At 34.4% G+C, this 17,943-nt stretch overlaps 1 protein-coding gene and 1 pseudogene across 1 annotated transcript in view; one reads left to right on the forward strand and one right to left on the reverse strand.

The window, feature by feature from the left end:
- ZFC3H1 (zinc finger C3H1-type containing) overlaps positions 1-17,943 on the reverse strand; it is a 59,081-nt gene that overhangs the window by 24,611 nt on the left and 16,527 nt on the right. Inside the window, exons 4-16 of the mRNA XM_055328208.1 lie at positions 14,641-14,839; positions 14,174-14,397; positions 12,267-12,390; positions 9,587-9,684; positions 7,944-8,153; positions 7,592-7,756; positions 6,145-6,282; positions 5,175-5,296; positions 4,497-4,646; positions 1,683-1,857; positions 1,300-1,431; positions 390-932; positions 195-304 (exon numbers count right to left, since the gene is read on the reverse strand). Coding sequence (XP_055184183.1) covers positions 195-304; positions 390-932; positions 1,300-1,431; positions 1,683-1,857; positions 4,497-4,646; positions 5,175-5,296; positions 6,145-6,282; positions 7,592-7,756; positions 7,944-8,153; positions 9,587-9,684; positions 12,267-12,390; positions 14,174-14,397; positions 14,641-14,839 — 2,390 coding nt within the window. The remainder of the gene's footprint in view (positions 1-194; positions 305-389; positions 933-1,299; positions 1,432-1,682; positions 1,858-4,496; positions 4,647-5,174; positions 5,297-6,144; positions 6,283-7,591; positions 7,757-7,943; positions 8,154-9,586; positions 9,685-12,266; positions 12,391-14,173; positions 14,398-14,640; positions 14,840-17,943) is intronic.
- On the forward strand, positions 16,757-17,427 carry LOC129511480 (60S ribosomal protein L36-like; annotated as a pseudogene).

A 17,943-nucleotide genomic window follows, 5' to 3' on the forward strand; every position in this document is an offset into this window, starting at 1 on the left:
TAAACCTTCCTGATATGGTTCAAATCTGACAATAAGGCTATTTTATTTTCCCTAAACGACCAAGTTCATTTTTAGTCACCATGACACAATTATTTTTTTCATTATTTCATTATCATAAAATATCCAAGATTATACTGTCATTAAGATCAAGGAGCAGTTCTGAAATTCCAGCTCATTGAATGTTTCTTTTATACCTGTAGGACTTAAAAACTAGAAGAGGACTATGGTAGGGTCTAAAAGGACACGGCTTCACTTCTGTTGTTTTACTCTGCGCTGTCACAAAATCCACATCCACAGAAATCTCCTACGAAAGAAAACAGCCATTACATAAACCAAATAAGGCTAAAATTAATCCTAGATTTTATAAAGCATATGAAATGTCCAGTTACCTGACCATGTAAAGCCTTTTCTGTAATGCCTGTAGTGGTTTTTAAAATCAACTGTTTTAAGCTATCAGCTTTTGAATATAATTTCTGTAATTCACCAATTTTTAACCCCAGAAAAAGTTCTGGTTTTTCCACTGTATTCTTAGTAGGTTTGTTTATGCATTCTTTGTTAGGTGTATCAGTGTGCTTAAGGTTAGGTTTAGTAAAAGAATTAGACTCTAAAAATGATCTTCTTCGTTCCCTGTTTGAACCAGACAAAATCTCATCATCAACATCATTTTCCTCAGTGTCCAGACTTAATTTATCTTGAGTCAGATCGTGAAGCGACGGTTGAGGTAAAGAAAATTCAGGTTCCTCTTCCACAACTGGAGCAATATTCTGTTGTTCCTTTGCTTTAAGGGCCCGCGCTTCTTTTAGTTTCTGAATTTTCAGGGCATATTCATATTCTAGCTTTTGTAATCGTCTTTTTTCCATAGCAATCAGTTCTGCTGAATGCTTTCTGGGACTTGATATTGGAGAATTGTCCAGTCTCATCATTTTGTTTGGCTGGGGGAAGAAAGTGATACACATATTTTACATGGCTATGATTTCATAAACAATTTTTGGTAAGATAAATGTGTTATCCCTACAACATAAGTCCAACATTATAAAACTAAATCACTGATGAGAGTAAAATATAAAAAGTCCCCAAAAGTTATGCCAGTTAATCTGGCATAATCTATGGAAAACAAAAAACAAGAGTCAAAACAGTAACTATAAAATAAGACTTTCAAATTGTGGATGTCATTTAAAAACAAAGCTTTAATCTTTCTGAATATGCAGATAAAAAGTTATTTTATATATATCTTACCCTCAAAAGTATCATGAAAACTTTCCCCTTTCCAAAAAGAAAATATTCCTACAAACAACTTACTCCAAGGCGATCTTGTTCCAGTTTACGTTTTCCTATTTCTTTACTGGCCACTGCCTTTGCCCGAGCAAGCTCTTCTCCATACTTTAGAGTCAAAGCTTTCTTAATGGTAACACGTTGTTGAACTTTGTGAATCTGAAAATATAGGATAATTCTGGAAATATAAATGTAAACCTTAGGAGAGGAAATACCTTCTTTAACACAGCAGCTTTAGGGTATTCACCTGAAAATAAAAATATTCCAGTATCATGTCACAATGGAAAACAATACAAAGGTTCTATATTTTGATGGTTGTGATTTATGGTTTTGTTTTACAAAAAATTTGGCCCATAAAAATGTGCAGTAAACATGAGACTACAATAGCTTAATTTAAAAAAGAACATTACTTGTTCCTGAAGCTTCTTTAAAAACATTCTGTTGACACTGAGAATTTTCTCTGTTGCCTGAAGCTGTTCTGTAAGTTTTGTAATCTTTGTTTCAGCATTTCGAACAGATTCTTTCTTCTTAGCTTCTTGCTGTACGAGATTCTTTAAAACAGATTCATCTTTCATCAAGAGAATCCTAATTGGGAAATAATAAAATTCATATGTTTTTAAACTAGTGGACTAACACCATCAGAATAAAATATTTACAAAGCAGTAGCTCATTTTACAAAATATACTGCAGTGGGTTAAGAATCCGACTCTTGATTTCAAGCTGTGAGGTGGTAAGACTGAGCCCCCACAACCAACTCTGAGCAAGGTGGGGAGTCTGCCTAAGACTCTCTCTACCTCTCCTCCTCCCACCTGCAGTGCATGCATGCTCTCAAATAAATAAATCTTAAAAATACATATATATTGATAACACACAGATAAGAATTAAAAGGATGATTGGGCAGCCCCGTGGCTCAGCGGTTTAGTGCCGCCTTCAGCCTGGGATGTGATCCTGGAGACCCAGGGTCCAGTCCCACGTCGGGCTCCCTGCATGGAGCCTGCTTCTCCTTCTGCCTGTGTCTCTGCCTCTCTCTCTCTCTCTCTCTCTCTGTCTCTCATGAATAATAAATAAAATCTTTTAAAAAAAATTCTAAATCTTAAAAAAAAAAGAATTAAAAGAATGACTACTTTCATATTCACTAATCACAGAGGTATTCAAATATATTATTACATTTTATGAAAGGAACTATAGGTCTGAACAATGTGAATTACAGTTAAAAAACTACTACTAGTAGATGTGACTGAATCTGACCCTATATAACCCCTGAAAGATGAGGACTTAAGACAAAAACTGCTTTAACATCATTTATAATACTCTTAATACATAAACAAGCATCTAATAAGCATAATCAAAAGCACACTTACAAATCTCTAACTCATAAAGCAAGGAAAAGGAAGTCTGAATTTTTAAACAATATACAGATGTAAAGTTTGGAACTAAGAATAAAAACAGGACAAAAAATAAATGTACGGATATAAATTTTCATTTTCTCAACTACTGAATATTATAGTTAAAAATATTAAGTATCTTTCCCAGGAGATACTATATTTCAACAGTTACGAAAATTGACATCTAGAAAGAATCATATAGAGAATATGTGATAGAATGGGGAATAGAAAGATAAAAGAATTTTTTAAAACCTTTTCACTTTTTATTAGCTATTAAATAAATGGAACCTAAATGAATTTATTTTAATCTCCTTTAAAACATACAAAATACCATTTCTTATTCATAATTTAAGAGATCTATGGTCACCACAACATTTCATTTATGGAGCACATTTTTCAGATCTCTAATATCAGTAATGTCTTAAGCATTACTGTATATCACAGTTTGGCCAGGAGCAGGTTTTCTTTCTTAGTGCATAAGATAATGGCATGCTTTAGAAGTAATAAAATATGATAGCACGAAGACAAATATTCAAAGTTGAAGATGTTTATAAACACTATTTTAAAATGTATTTCATTTTGTTCAGAATACTTAATCTCCAATGTCTTGTTCAGAAATGGAGAACAGAACATACTTTTGTTTACTTATAAAAAATTTACATAGTCATTAACTCCTTGAAGGATCTATGGTGCCTTACCAAAATACTCCAAGTTACATTGTTTTTTCATGATTTAAAAAAGATAAGGTGGTTGTAAATTTCTACCTTTTTCCTTTCATTAAGTAACTATGGGTGGTGAACTTTTGAAGCTTGCTTTAATTTTAAAAACCATTAAATTATTTACACATTGTTAATGATTTTTAACATTAAGAGTTAATTCCTCACTAAGATCAATTTTTACGGTCAAGCTTGGAGTTTATGAATTAGTTATTAAAAACAGAGTAAGGAATGTCTTACCATTCTTGAATAGAACCTCCCTGTTACATGTGTAAACTTACAGGGGGACTAACAGAACAAAATTCATTAAATGCTGATGTTAACAAAAGCCATTTTGTTCTTCATCAACTAATGATTTCAAGGTGTATGGAATGAAAAAGATGTATCGCCATATCGAATATAATCATTTCTATCAAACATATGCTAATGGTCCTCATCACACACCAAAAAATTTGTAACCATATATATGGGGATAGATGTCACAAAACTTACTTTAGTGACCATTTCCTAATATACACGTATACCAAACCATTATGGTGTACATCTGAAACTAATATATGTCCATTAAACCTCAATAAAATAATTTAACTTGCCTAAATATGCCAATGAATTCTATGATTATGTTCATCCTGTGAGGTTATACATTTTCAAAATTCTGAAACACCAAACAATACATTGATTTCACAAAACATGTAAGTTTAGGATCATAAATTAATATTCACACACTTATAACATTTATAATAATGCCGTATTTGACTATGTGTCTTACTCAACAGACTGGGTAATGACTATTTACAACAATCAAGCCCACCTTTAACAACATATGGTTCCAATGAAGGTATTTCAAAAAGATAATCAAAGTTTTAAAAAAAATCCAAAACAAGGAATTTCATAAATGTTTTTAGCAATGAATAAGCCATGTATATATCTGCAGGGAAACAAATCTTTCAAATCTTGATATTTCTAAACATTAATACTATTACTTTATGTAAATGTGTAATTCAACAAAATGACAGCTTATTAGTTTTAGCAGTATACTTGTTGACATACACCACAAAAATATATTATTCCAATATATAACATTTAAAAATATGCCAATATTTAATGAGATAAAGAGGCTCACCTATGTTTTTTAAGTTTTGCTTCTGCATCTGTAACCTGCTTAGTAACCATCGCTATTCGGCCAATTCCATCAATTTCCACATCAGAGTTTGCTGGGGATGACGAACTTGTCTTCAGCTGATCTGATTTAATCAAACGCTGTTTCTCTCGACTAAGACAATAAAAGTAGATGAATTATACCAAAGCATAAACTGAAATTATTTATCCTTAAACATCTATTCTATTTCATAAAATAAAAATATTAGTCATATTGGCTAATAACGATGATGATCAATACCCATGACAAAGATGCCATTCAAAGCTGAAAGTCTGCATGGTATAAAGTTGTCAAATCACTATGTTGTACACCTAAAATTGGTACAACACTGTGTGTCAACTACACTTTAATTTAAAAAGAGAAAAATACTGCTGATTCTACTAAGTATTTTTTCAGCTTTACTAAGGTAAAAGTGACAAAATTATTGAAAGTATAAAAAAGTTCATAGTTCTCCTTTATTACAACTTTCATCTTTTTCCAAGCTGTTTATATCTCAGTGTGCCACTGTATTCAAGTCTATAAATGATCACCTGTGAGTTATCTTGGATAAAATCAGCATCACTCATGACAAAAAAATTGTGTAAAGACTAAGTACTGAAATAGCACATACTTTTAAAGTTAATTACAAGAAATGCCACTTACTTGGCAATTTCTTCCTTTAACAATCTATACTCAATCTTCTTTTCTTCAGGCAAGGCTTCAGGTGTCCGCATGGGATCATTTTCTTTTTCAGATTTTGGAGGTACTTTTGGTTTTGACGCTTGCTAGAAAACAGTTGAAGTCCACCAGATCAACCGCTTTTAATAATCCCACACTAAGATTTGCACTTTACATTGTAACCCACTGTACATTTACATATTTAGAAATAGAGGAGTAATTCATAATTATTTCCTACTTCTTTTAACAATGCAGCCTACTCTACTAACCACAACTTAATTTTAAGACCTAGTAAGCCCTACAGTTTTAAAATAATTGAACTAAATCATAGTAACCAACATATGTAATAATAAGAATGAGGGTAAAAGTTTAGATTAATTAGTTTAGATTATAAATTTAATAAAAACTGTCTTCTGGGCAGCCTGGGTGGCTCAATGGTTTAGCGCCACCTTGAGCCCAGGGCCTGATCCTGGAGTCCCATGTCAGGCTCCCTGCAGGAAGCCTGCTTCTCCCTCTGCCTGTGTCTCTGCCTCTCTCTGTGTGTCTCTCATAAATAAATAAATAAAATCTTTAAAAAAAGAAAACAAAAAAAACAGTCTTCTGGTAATACGATACAATTTTAAATCAGTAAGTTTCCTTCTGGTAATACGATACAATTTCAAATCGTAAGTTTCCTTAGTACAGAGACAATTATCCACTCAAGTTTTACTATTTTGAAAAAAGGATTAGTCAATTAGTCAATTTAAAAAAAATTAAGTGGGTTTTTAATAGTTAAATCTAACTAAATTATACATTCTTCATTATATAAAATCCTCGATAACACAAATACTTAAAATATTTCCACAATTCAATATATTAGAAATCTAGACCTCTAAGGTCTAATTTTCAGGAAAATAAAAACTTTAATGATTACTAAGACATCATCTTTCATTTCATCTTTCATTATTGCACTTACCTCAGCAGTTCTTCTTGCTTCTTTAATCATAGACTCCAATCCACCAAAAACACTATTTGTTGACTTGGAAGCCTCTCCATCAGACTCACTGTCATCTGAATCATTCAGTGTTACAACCACTGATTTATGCTTTGGAAGCTGCAAAGATAACAAGTTACTTTTGATGACCAAAGTATTCTTTTCTTGACTTTACCCCAACTAAAGTGGCCTTGAATAAGTCTTGAATTTCAATTCTTAAAAATAATAAATTCCAAGTAGATAGTCTATGGTTTCTTATGGTTATGTTGCATAACTAACTTTGTTCCATTTCACCAAGACTGGTTATTTGTCGGCCACAAAAAATATTCTCTATTTTCAGATATGGAAATATCTTTCTAGATACTAGTATGATCACCTGTCTCATTAAGTTTTATTTTCTCCAACTTTCTTTCTTTTTTTTCTTTATTTTGGAGATGGGGAGGGACAGAGGCTGAGGGAAAAAGAATCTTGAGCAGGGGCTCAATCCCACGACCCTGAGCCAAAACCAAGAGTCAGATGCTTTAATCAACTGAGCCATCCAAGTGCCCCATTTTCTCCAACTTTCTATATAAAGAACCATAATGCCACCTAAATTAATAACTCTTTACAACCAAAAAATTAATAATTCTACATAGTTATTTGACAAAACTTTTTGGCTTTTGTGGTTATATAGAGAAAGTGGCCAAAATTGGTTTACCTAACAGAGGCAAGATTTCCACTTGGCTTTACTTCGGTTATTTTATTTCAAAGCCATTGGAAACAAGGTAAAAAGAAACTGTCATTTCAAGTTCTTTAATGGACATCAGTAAATATCATAAATGAATTCTGTCATTATGGTACAGTCATTAACTGGAAAAAATATGAGAACATAAATTAAGATGGGAGAAATAAAAAATACACATACAATTTGCTAAAAGCAACTCTAGAACAAAAAAATATAAATGGACCAATTTATTTATTTTTTTTTTAAATTTTTATTTATTTATGATAGTCACAGAGAGAGAGAGAGAGAGAGAGGCAGAGACACAGGCAGAGGGAGAAGCAGGCTCCATGCACCGGGAGCCCGACGTGGGATTCGATCCCGGGTCTCCAGGATCGTGCCCTGGGCCAAAGGCAGGCGCCAAACCACTGCGCCACCCAGGGATCCCAGTGGACCAATTTATATAGAAAAAATGAAGTGAAGTGAAAAAAAATGGCAGAGGAAATGATGAAAATAATGCTTCCCCCCCAAAATTATCACTGAACTATACTAGTTTTCAAGTGAAGAAGCCACTCCCATTTCACTATTAATAAAAAATAATAAATTTTTACTTATATGTGAATATATGTACATATATAAACTAGGAGTTAGGGAGTAAGACAGCACAATTTCATAAAAATTTCTCATAAACTATTTAACAGTAGGATTCAATACTTTGCTTGTTCTTACCGAGATGACAGTTCGTGGAAGACGAGGTCCTCTGTGAAACTTTGGATTCTGTATCCTAGGCTGAGATACTGTATTAATACTGACTATTGATAGATTGCTTCTTGGCACAGGCTGTGAATTGTTCAGAACTGGAGGTGAAGGTGGGTCACTATTACTGGATGTTTCCTGAATAAGGAAAAGAGAAATATGAAATATTTTTAAACAAAAAGAAAGTTCTGTCATCTTGAAAAATCTCGAGTAAATCAGTTTCAGACTTACACTACTTTACTGAAACGCCCAGTGAATTCCAGAGAAAAGCAAAGCTAAAACAAGAGTCAAGAGCACCACCTAGAGGTTCAAGCACCTAAATTACCTCTGGCTTAAAAGCTCTTTTATTTGCAAGAGATTTAAGTAGCTCTTCTCGAAGCAGCATTTCTTCCTCCTCTTCTTCATCTGCAAAAGGTGGTTTTGGAGGCTGTTCTGGATCTTCAGGTGGGAGAGGTGGTAAAGGTGGTAGAGGAGGTAGAGGTTCAAGAGAAACACACAAGCCTTCCACATAAGGCTGGCTCAAAGGTGGCATAGACTAGTTATTTTTAAAAGAGAAGAAATAACAATTACAATGAAAATTTTACAAATTCCAAATATTTAAATCTGGAGCAACAATAAATTTAAACAGATAAACTTTAGGTTATTATTTTAGTTGTAAGCATAAGTGAACAAAGTGTCCTATACATCTTTAAACTAAACCAAATTCAATATTCAACCATGAAAAACATGTAATTTTTGGAATAAAAAAATCAACAATATTTGAAACATTTAATTTGTGAACTTCCAGGTAATTAACTATATACACTTCTCCATTCCCTTTATTTTCATTCAGCATTCCAAAAGACAGAAATCAAATTTTATGAGGTCTTTCTTCTAGATACTACCTGAAAACAAGTGAAGATACTAAAAACCAAGAACACAGGTTATTTAAGTAAAAAACAAAAATTAGGCACCAAAGAGATTCTAAGAATAGTACCGAGTATCTCAATAACTGTGTCAAGAAAAATCTCTTAAATCCCTGCACAGTGGCTTCTTAGAAATTATTTATAAAGAAAACTAAATTTATACAAATCTCTGAGTTTGGATATATTTTTGTTTCAAAGACCTTCCAGTATTTCTCTCAGCATTTAATTCATCCATTCTCCATTTCCCAAAAGGAAACATTTAAAGGAAGAAGAAAAAAGTTTTCTCTCACTCAGTGCTCTAAAATATCCCTCTCCAAAAAATAAAAAATAAAAAAAAATATCCCTCTGACTTTAGGCTTCCTAAGAGGACATCAGATGTCCACCCAATGACTGTGAAATGGCAAAGTTCCCGCTAACCTACTGAGAGAGCTCCAACTTGATCTGTAGGTTCTTTCAATCTAGAAATAACTTTAGAACTTTTCTTTAGGATTCCCCTACTTCCTTTTTTCTTTTCCCTTTTTTTTTTTTTTTTTTAATGAGGGCCTGGCACTTCTTTTAAAAGGAAGGGTAGGTGGGGGAAAAGAAATTAACTTCTATATACAATGCTCTTCCTTTGCTGAAATTTCAAATTAAAAATAACTGTATTCATCAAAAGAGTAGAAAGGAGAGAGTTTATTTCTAGAAGTATCCTAAAGCACTTAAACCCCAACTGCCAAAGAAGATAATCCCAAACAGTATATAATCTTACTCTGTTTTGGAATAAATTTTTGGAGTAGCTACTAGCTGAGAAGGAAAAAAGGAAACATGCTAGTAAGTATTGAAAGAAAGTACACAGGAGATTAAAAATTAGCTACGGAAAAAATCTACCAAATGGACAGCCTGCCAATACATAATTAACTATTTATTCTGTAGGTTTCATAGTTATTAATTCTGGTGAACAATTCTAAATTAAGATCTCTTCAAATATTAACTTTTAGTTACATGTCAGTTTTTCAAAAAAAAATTAGAAAAGACACAAAACAACGGAATAATTTTCTTAAAAATCACATCAATTCTCACTTACAGAAACCTGAGGTGGTGGAGGCAGAGAAATAGATGGTGCTGGAGAAAAATACCCCAGTGAACATTCAGAGAAGAATGGTGGTTGCACCGGTGAAGGGGCTGTAAAACAATTTTTTGTTAGAGGAGTTTACAAACAAATATACTTTGTTTTGTTTTTGTTTTTTTTTTAACAAATATACTTTGAAAGGAATAAACTAATAAACTTATGATTTTTTTTTTTTATTTATGATAGTCACAGAGAGAGAGAGAGAGAGGCAGAGACATAGGCAGAGGGAGAAGCAGGCTCCATGCACCGGGAGCCCGATATGGGACTCGATCCCGGGTCTCCAGGATCGCGCCCTGAGCCAAAGGCAAGCGCCAAACTGCTGCGCCACCCAGGGATCCCAAACTTATGATATGCTTGAAGAAATATAAATACATCTAAGTAGATGTGCAAATTAATATCTTTAACCTCCATGAGACCTTTCCACCAATTCAGTTTTGTCCCTTATCATCATAAAGTCAGCCTTCCAACCTAAGTTGACAATTAGTGTCTTAAAACTCTCTCCTTCTGTTCCACTTTTCACCTAATAATGGAAACAGGAAACAGTGCAGGAAAGACAATAGAGCAGGTAACAGGCAATAGAGCAGGAAAAGATAAGAAACATATTTTTTCTTTTTTACAAACATATTTTTTAAGGAATAACAAAATAAAAAATTCCCCTGAATCTACTGAACTACCCTAACCAAAAAACAAGTAATGTGGTAACTTCATTCTTCCCTTTGTATGGAATGAAAAAATGAGCTATTTAAATTGTATAGACAGCAAACAGGAGTAGGAATGAAAAGAACCACCTTCTTAATGCATTAAGAAGTTAAATGGGGATCCCTGGGTGGCGCAGCGGTTTAGCGCCTGCCTTTGGCCCAGGGCAAGATCCTGGAGACCAGGGATCGAATCCCACGTCGGGATCCCTGCATGGAGCCTGCTTCTCCCTCTGCCTGTGTCTCTGCCTCTCTCTCTCTATCATGAATAAATAAAATCTTTAAAAAAAAAAAAGTTACATATGTATACTTTGTCACATTTAATAATTCTGAAATAGAATCAATGCATTTTTCTTCCCTTCCATTTTTCTTCCCTTCCCTGCTACTAGCAGATAAAAATAATTGTGCATTTTATCTTCAGTGGTTTCTTAGTGAAATATGGCAGATTCAGACTACTTTTGCTACCCAATAAACTATATATAAACTCAGGGAAAAAACTCAGTAGTATATATAATACTACTTTTTATCCCAGCTGTATCACAAGTCAATATGGCTATTACCCATATGATTTATATAGTTAACCTGTATCCAAAATATACCATTTGAAAATACATCAGCCTTTAGAATATTTTATTCTTAAAAATAAATACCTGTAGTGAATACAGCAAAGAGCTAGAATTTGACAAAGCTGAGTGAAGAGTACATTCTCTATTAATTTTTTACAAAATTCTTTTCAAAGTATAGTTCGCAAAGTTGTTTTATAGAAGTAAAATGTATTAATATTGCCAGTACTTGGGAATTTAATAAATTATCTTGACAAACCCAGAAATAAGAAAACTTAACTCTGATCAAAGAGAGTTAAATTTTGAAGTCAGAACATAATATGAAATAATCAAACATAGCCTAAAAACAATAACCAAAAAATAAGCACTTTTGGTAAACATACCCAAATCATATAGATTTTTCTTTGTCTCTATCTACACACACTCAAGTAAGATTCCAGTGTTGATGTGTTTTGACAATGTGACCACAGGGAGAAGTACACTGATCACACAATCTTTCAAGTAAGTATTCCAGTTCCTAGAATGCCAACTGCATTCAGTTATCTGCCTATCTTGTGTGTTTTAATTAGTGAGAAAATACGTCTCCCACAGAATCAGCCCTGAATATCAACTAAAATCTCCAGCCCTCAAGAATAGTCACATCTTAGAGTATGCAATCTAAATGAAGTACTTCCCTGATCAGTTCTAACTAGCCTCTCCTAAGCCACTAGTAATACCACTTACCATCTCCAAATTCCTACAAAGTAACATCACTGGAAGGAGAAAGGAAGCCCAAAAACAATAAAGGTTTTTATGACTAAAGCAGAAATTATGATATAAAGGTAACTTAAGAGATCAAAAGTTTACTGTGGTTATTTTTATTTAAAAGCACTGCTCTAGGGAAGCCCAGGTGGCTCAGCAGTTTAGCAACGCCTTCAGCCCAGGGCGTGATCCTGGAGACCCGGGATCGAGTCCCACGGCAGGCTCCCTGCATGGAGCCTGCTTCTCCGTTTGCCTGTATCTCTGCCTCTCTCTCTGTGTCTCTCATAAATAAAAAAATAAAATCTTTAAAAATAAAAATAATAATAATAATAAAAGCACTGCTCTCATCTTTCCCACAATCCTCATTTTTTAGATCAAATAGTTAATAGCAGAGTTTAAACACTGTCTTTTATTTAAATACTATCTAGAAAGAAAAATCTGAAAAAAAAAAAAAGGTTAATATAAGAAACGTGAGGTTTGCTCTCAAAGTACACCATTAAACATTTATCATTACACAATTCACCAGCAAAAGTCACTTTCATTACACATTTCTTTCAAGGTTTTGGTTGGTTTTATGATCATTTTCCATTTATGAAAATTTGTGAATATGAGAATGTTTTAAGCTTTGGCTCATACCTGGAGAATTGGTTTCACTATCTGTATCCATAGCAACTTCTTCATAGTTATCATATTGATAAATACCTCCTCCACTATCAGTAGGTTGCTTATCTAGGGATCGCCTTAGGTCAGGATCTGAAGACTAAGAACACAAGATTTTTTTCAATTTCAAAGCATTTTCTGTCTTAGTCTATTCTTAGGCTACAAATTATGAAACAAATGACAGTGATCTAAAGAACAGTATCAAAAATCATATTCCTCTATAAATAAGATGACACGAAGTTTTTGAACACTTATGGACTCTCCCTGTATGAGAAACTAGATGAATAAATTCAAGTTTCAGGTCATCAAAAGAGTGTATTTTAGGGGCACCTGGGTGGCTTAGTTGGTTGAGTGTCCAACTCTTGGTTTTGGCTTAGGTCATGAATATCCTGGTTGTGGGAGAGAGCCATTGCATTGGGCTCTGTGCTCTGCAGAGTCGGCATCAGATTCTCTCTCTCTCTCTCTCTCTCCCCCACACTCATTTTCTTTCTCTTAATCTTTTTTTTAAAAAAAGGACTATATTTTAGAGCTTTCTGAAAAAATCCAGTAACATCTTAGTTATGAACACAATGATGACAGCTGAAAATTAGAAACTCTTAAGTAGTGGGCTTATGTCGTTTTCTTTTTTTTTTTCTTTTTTTTAAAGATTTTATTTATTTATGATAGACATAGGGAGAGAGAGAGGCAGAGACAGAGGCAGAGGGAGAGGCAGGCTCCATGCTGGGAACCCAACGTGGGACTCGATCCCGGGTCTCTAGGATTGCGCCCTGGGCCAAAGGCAGGCGCTAAACTACTGAGCCACTCAGGGATCCCCTTATGTGGTTTTCATTTTGTATTTCTTACAATGTTTCACTCACAAAGACAGTTCATAACTAAAAACTAACAAAACCTACCCAGATTGACAAAAGAGTTATGTGAAAACAAATATGGTACTTTTCTCTTAAAAAATATTCTATCAAGGGACACCTGGGTGGCTCAGTGGTTGAGTGTCTGCCTTTGGCTCAGAGCATGATTCTGGGATCCTGGATGAGTCCTGCACTGGGTTCCCCGCAGGGAGCCTACTTCTCCCTCTGTCTGTGTCTCTGCCTTTCTCTACCTCTCTCATGAATAAATAAATAAAATCTTAAAAAACAAAAAAAAAAAAGTCTATCAAGGTACTTTTTAGAAGTTCAAAGTATATTTATAAATTCCTTCCTTAAGCAAACCTAACTTGACTCTCTACAATTAAAGAGCTCTTACTTAACATCCCTGTCTTCTTCAATAGTTCATTCACAAGTATAATTTCAAATATACCACTAAATTAATATTAAATCTCCAGTTTACTGCCTGACACCATCCATAAAAAATAATGACAATCATTATCAATGACTTTACTTAGTAAAGGTTCACAAATGCTAAGTAACTAAAGTAGCCACAGAACCAAGACTATTAGGAGTCAACATTCTTTAAAATAATCCATACCAATTGGTCATGATACACTTTCAATTCTGCAAAACTAAACAAATGCTTAAAAAAAACTAAATGAAATTCTGCCTATAATATGCTTAGGGTATGGCCATTTTTAGTATAAATCCTCACAAGTTAGTAATCCTACTTTCTTCTAAATAGAGAAAGATAAAAAAATCAAAGCAGACTTTGCTAACCATAATTTTTGGCTTTCATTTCTTCTATTTCTAATATCCACAACTACAGGAAACTTATTCTCAAATTATAACCAACCTTCCCTTCTCTCCCAAAGTTATAACAAGTTCCATCAAACACAAGAACTCTATACTTTTTCATAGCTGACTGAATTTATGAAGTAGGACAATAAGGACCCTTAAATTTGTTTTTTTTTTTTTTAGGACCCTTAAATTTGAATAATATTTTGATTTTATCTTTACCTTACTTCTTGATCTCCTCTTTCCACCAACCAATTTCATGAATCGATTGTACTGCTCTTCCTGATTTGAGAGATCTCGAATTTTTCTGATTTCTTCTTCTCTTTTCCTTCTCTCTTCTTCTTCAGCTTGTTTCCGCTGATCCTCTTCTTTCTGTCTTTCCTGTTCTTTTTGTTGTTGTAGCTTCTTCCATGCCTTTGTTTGCTGCTTTCTTAATGCTTGTTTAGCTTTAAATAAAAATACAGAAACATCAGTATCTATTAGAGTTAGAATTTTCTAGATAAAACAAGAACTTTATAATTTATTTTCATTAACTATGTAGCTGCTTGTCCAAGTTCTGTTTATATAAAACTGTGTCCCCCATTCAGGGACCTATAATTCCCTAAACTCAAACTTTTCTGAATTAAAATCTTAATTAAAACTATATTGATATATGAAGTCAGTTAAAATAATTTAACAGAAATGATCACCTGTAGTGCTAACTTTTTTGGCCGAATGTGTTTTTGTACTGGTTTTAACTTTTTGTTGTACACTTTTCGTTTTAGTCAACTTTTCTTTGCTTTCTTTCATCACCTGCTGTTCTTTTTGTTGCCATTTTTTACTGGCTGACTGAAGAGCCAAAAGACGAAGTTGTAGTTCAGACAGTTCCTCTTCATCTTCACCAAGTTTCTTTAAAAAAAAAAAAAAAAAAAAAAAAAGTTGCAATTGTTTAGTTCTATTATTTGACCTTAAACATTTCACCAACCCAAACCTTTCCCAAGATCAGAATTTAGCATTAGTTGTAAAGCAAATATTTAAAAGGCAATTTAAGTCAAGCAGGGAACCTAAACTACTTACCACATCCCTACACCCTAATCCAGTTTCTATTATATACAGACAGAAAATCAATCTGTGGAAGGGGTGTGTGTGCAAGCTGAAGGGTTAGAGGGGGTGAGCATAACTGATGGAAAAGGATGATACAAAAAAGGAAAATTAAGGGTCAGAGATCAGCATTTAACTGAGTTTCCCAAATAAGAAAGTAAAAATCTTTGTTTTTTTTTAATTTTATTTATTTGAGAGAGAGAGAGAGAGAGAGAGAGAGAGAGAGAGCGCAAAGCACAAATAGGAGGCAGTGAGAGAGAAACAGGCTCCCTGCTAAGCAGGGGATCCAACATGAAGCTTGATCCCAGGACCCTGGGTATCATGACCTGAGCTGAAGGCAGACATTTACCCGCCTGAGCCAGCCAGGTGCCCCAGAAAATAAAAATCTGATGACAGTGAATCCAAGAAGAAATGGAAGCAGGAGAGGTCAAGAATGAAGAATGAAGCAGTTCCATAGTCATGTGATTTACTAGTCTTACAAGTAATACACAGAACAGGTACACTGAATGTCAAGACTGAAATTTGTGAACTTTAAAAAAAATACACATTTTATAATTCTTTAAATGAGATTTACTTATATTTGAATATTACTTGTTCTAAAACTACAGATACTTACCTGAATATTTAAAATATTTTGAGGGGCAGGTGGGTGGCTCAGCAGTTGAGGGTCTGCCTTTGGCTGGGGTTGTGATCCCAAGGTCCTGGGACCAAGTCCCACATCAGGCTCCCTGCAGGGAACCTGCTTCTCCCTCTGCCTATGTCTCTGCCTCTCTCTGTGTCTCCCGTGAATAAATAAATAAAACCTTTTTATAAATAATTTATAGGGATCCCTGGGTGGCGCAGCGGTTTGGCGCCTGCCTTTGGCCCAGGGCATGATCCTGGAGACCCAGGATCGAGTCCCACGTCGGGCTCCCGGTGCATGGAGCCTGCTTCTCCCTCTGCCTGTGTCTCTGCGCCTCTCTCTCTCTCTCTCTCTGTGACTATCATAAATAATTAAAAAAAAATTAAAAAAAATAATTTATATATATATATAAATATATATAATACATATTTTGAACACCCAAGACTTTTCTTTAGGGATGCTATAACAGAAAAATAGGTTAAGAGCAAATATTTGAAAGCTTTTTTTCCAATTGCAATATTAATTTTTTCACTCTACCTTTTTAAAGATAATTTTAAAAATTTATTCTCTACATATCAGTTAAAATTAGTTGAAAATGTGAGGCAAACTAACAAGCAAAGATTCTCAAATGGAGTAGATGGATTTGGTGGAGAGAAACATATTGGGACTCCTCTGGCCTCTCCATTCTTTGAAATTAAATGCAAAACCATCTATGTTTTTCCTTTATGTATATATATAAAGAAGGAGGGAAGCAAAAAATATTAAAACTCAAAAAAGGTTAAGGCCCACTTACCTAATAAATAACTTTTACTTAGAGGTGAATTATAATCACATTTTGTCTCTGATTAAACTATTTAACTCCTATGCATAAAGAAAATATTGGGTCCCTCCTACTGGTTTCATTTTACCATGAACTATTTATTATAAATGTATAACTGAATTGTCTCTATGCATTTCAGTACTTCAGTTTATCCAAGCCAGGATATAGATACCCTTTCCACTGTTAGGAAATACTGTTACAAATGAGTTGAAAAATTAACCTTTTTTTTTTTTTAAACTCTAAGTCACTTAAACATACCAAATTCTACTGCTTGGTCCTGACAGTCTAGAGCTGGGCTATCCAGTGTGGTGGCCATGAGCCCCATGTGGCTACTTAAATTTAAATTAACTAAAACTGAATAAGAAATTTCGTTCTTCAGCCACACTAATCACATTTCTAGTGCTTTAAAGCCACAAGTGATTAATAGCTACCATATTGGAAAATGCGAATAATAACATTTCCATTATTGTAGAAAATTTTATTGGATAGTGCTGATCTAGAGTGTTTAAAATGAAGCTATCATCACTTAAAAGTCTCTGATTACTTTCTGCAACTACTCCTTTTGGAATAAAACATAAAAGTTACTGATTCTGGCCTTCAGCCACCGGAGCATCGAGCAGCAGCAGCCGTCTGCAGCCATGGCTCTGTGCTACCCCATGGCCATGGGCCTCAACAAGGGCCACAAGGTGATGGAGAACGTGAGCAAGCCGAGGCACAGCCACCGCCACGGGCACCTCACCAAGCACACCAAGTTCATGCGGGACATAATCCGGGAGGTGTGTGGTTTCGCCCTGTACGAGAGGCAAGCCATGGAGCTGCTCAAGGTGTCCAAGGACAAGCGCGCCCTCAAGTTCATCAAGAAGTGGGTTGGGACGCACATCCGCCAAGAGGAAGAGAGAGGAGCTGAGCAACGTGCTGGCGGCCATGCGGAAAGCAGCCGCCAAGAAGGACTGACCCCCTCCCCACCCCTGTAATAATAAAGCCTTCTCGGGGAAGAAAAAAAAAAAAGGTTACTGATTCTGTCATACAATTGTATGTTAACTTAAAGCAGCGACCTGGTCAGCCAAGAGCACTGAACTTCATTTAACTCCTTGCTCTGACACTTACTCACTTTAGGCGAGTCACTTAATCTACCCATATGAATCTTACATCATCTGGAAAACAGATAATGTCAGCTTAATTTATAAGGTTATTGTTAAGGATATTAAAAAAACACATACACATGCATATGTGTATGTGTACATATGTATCTATTACATTATCAGTCTTAAATTCAGGATCATCTCTTTCCTAAAGCTTCTAGACTCCTTGCATCATTTTAATTTACTCATAAAAACTAACTGAAATCTTAAAAGAAGGAACTGAAGGTATTTCAGATCTCTAATTCAACAAAGAAAAGGCTTGGGCTATTGAGAGCTCTTACATATTAAACGCAGTGCTTGGTGCTTCTATACATTATCCTGCTGAACT

This window comes from Nyctereutes procyonoides, unplaced genomic scaffold (genome assembly GCF_905146905.1).
Source record: "Nyctereutes procyonoides isolate TBG_1078 unplaced genomic scaffold, NYPRO_anot_genome, whole genome shotgun sequence".
NCBI lineage: Eukaryota > Metazoa > Chordata > Mammalia > Carnivora > Canidae > Nyctereutes > Nyctereutes procyonoides.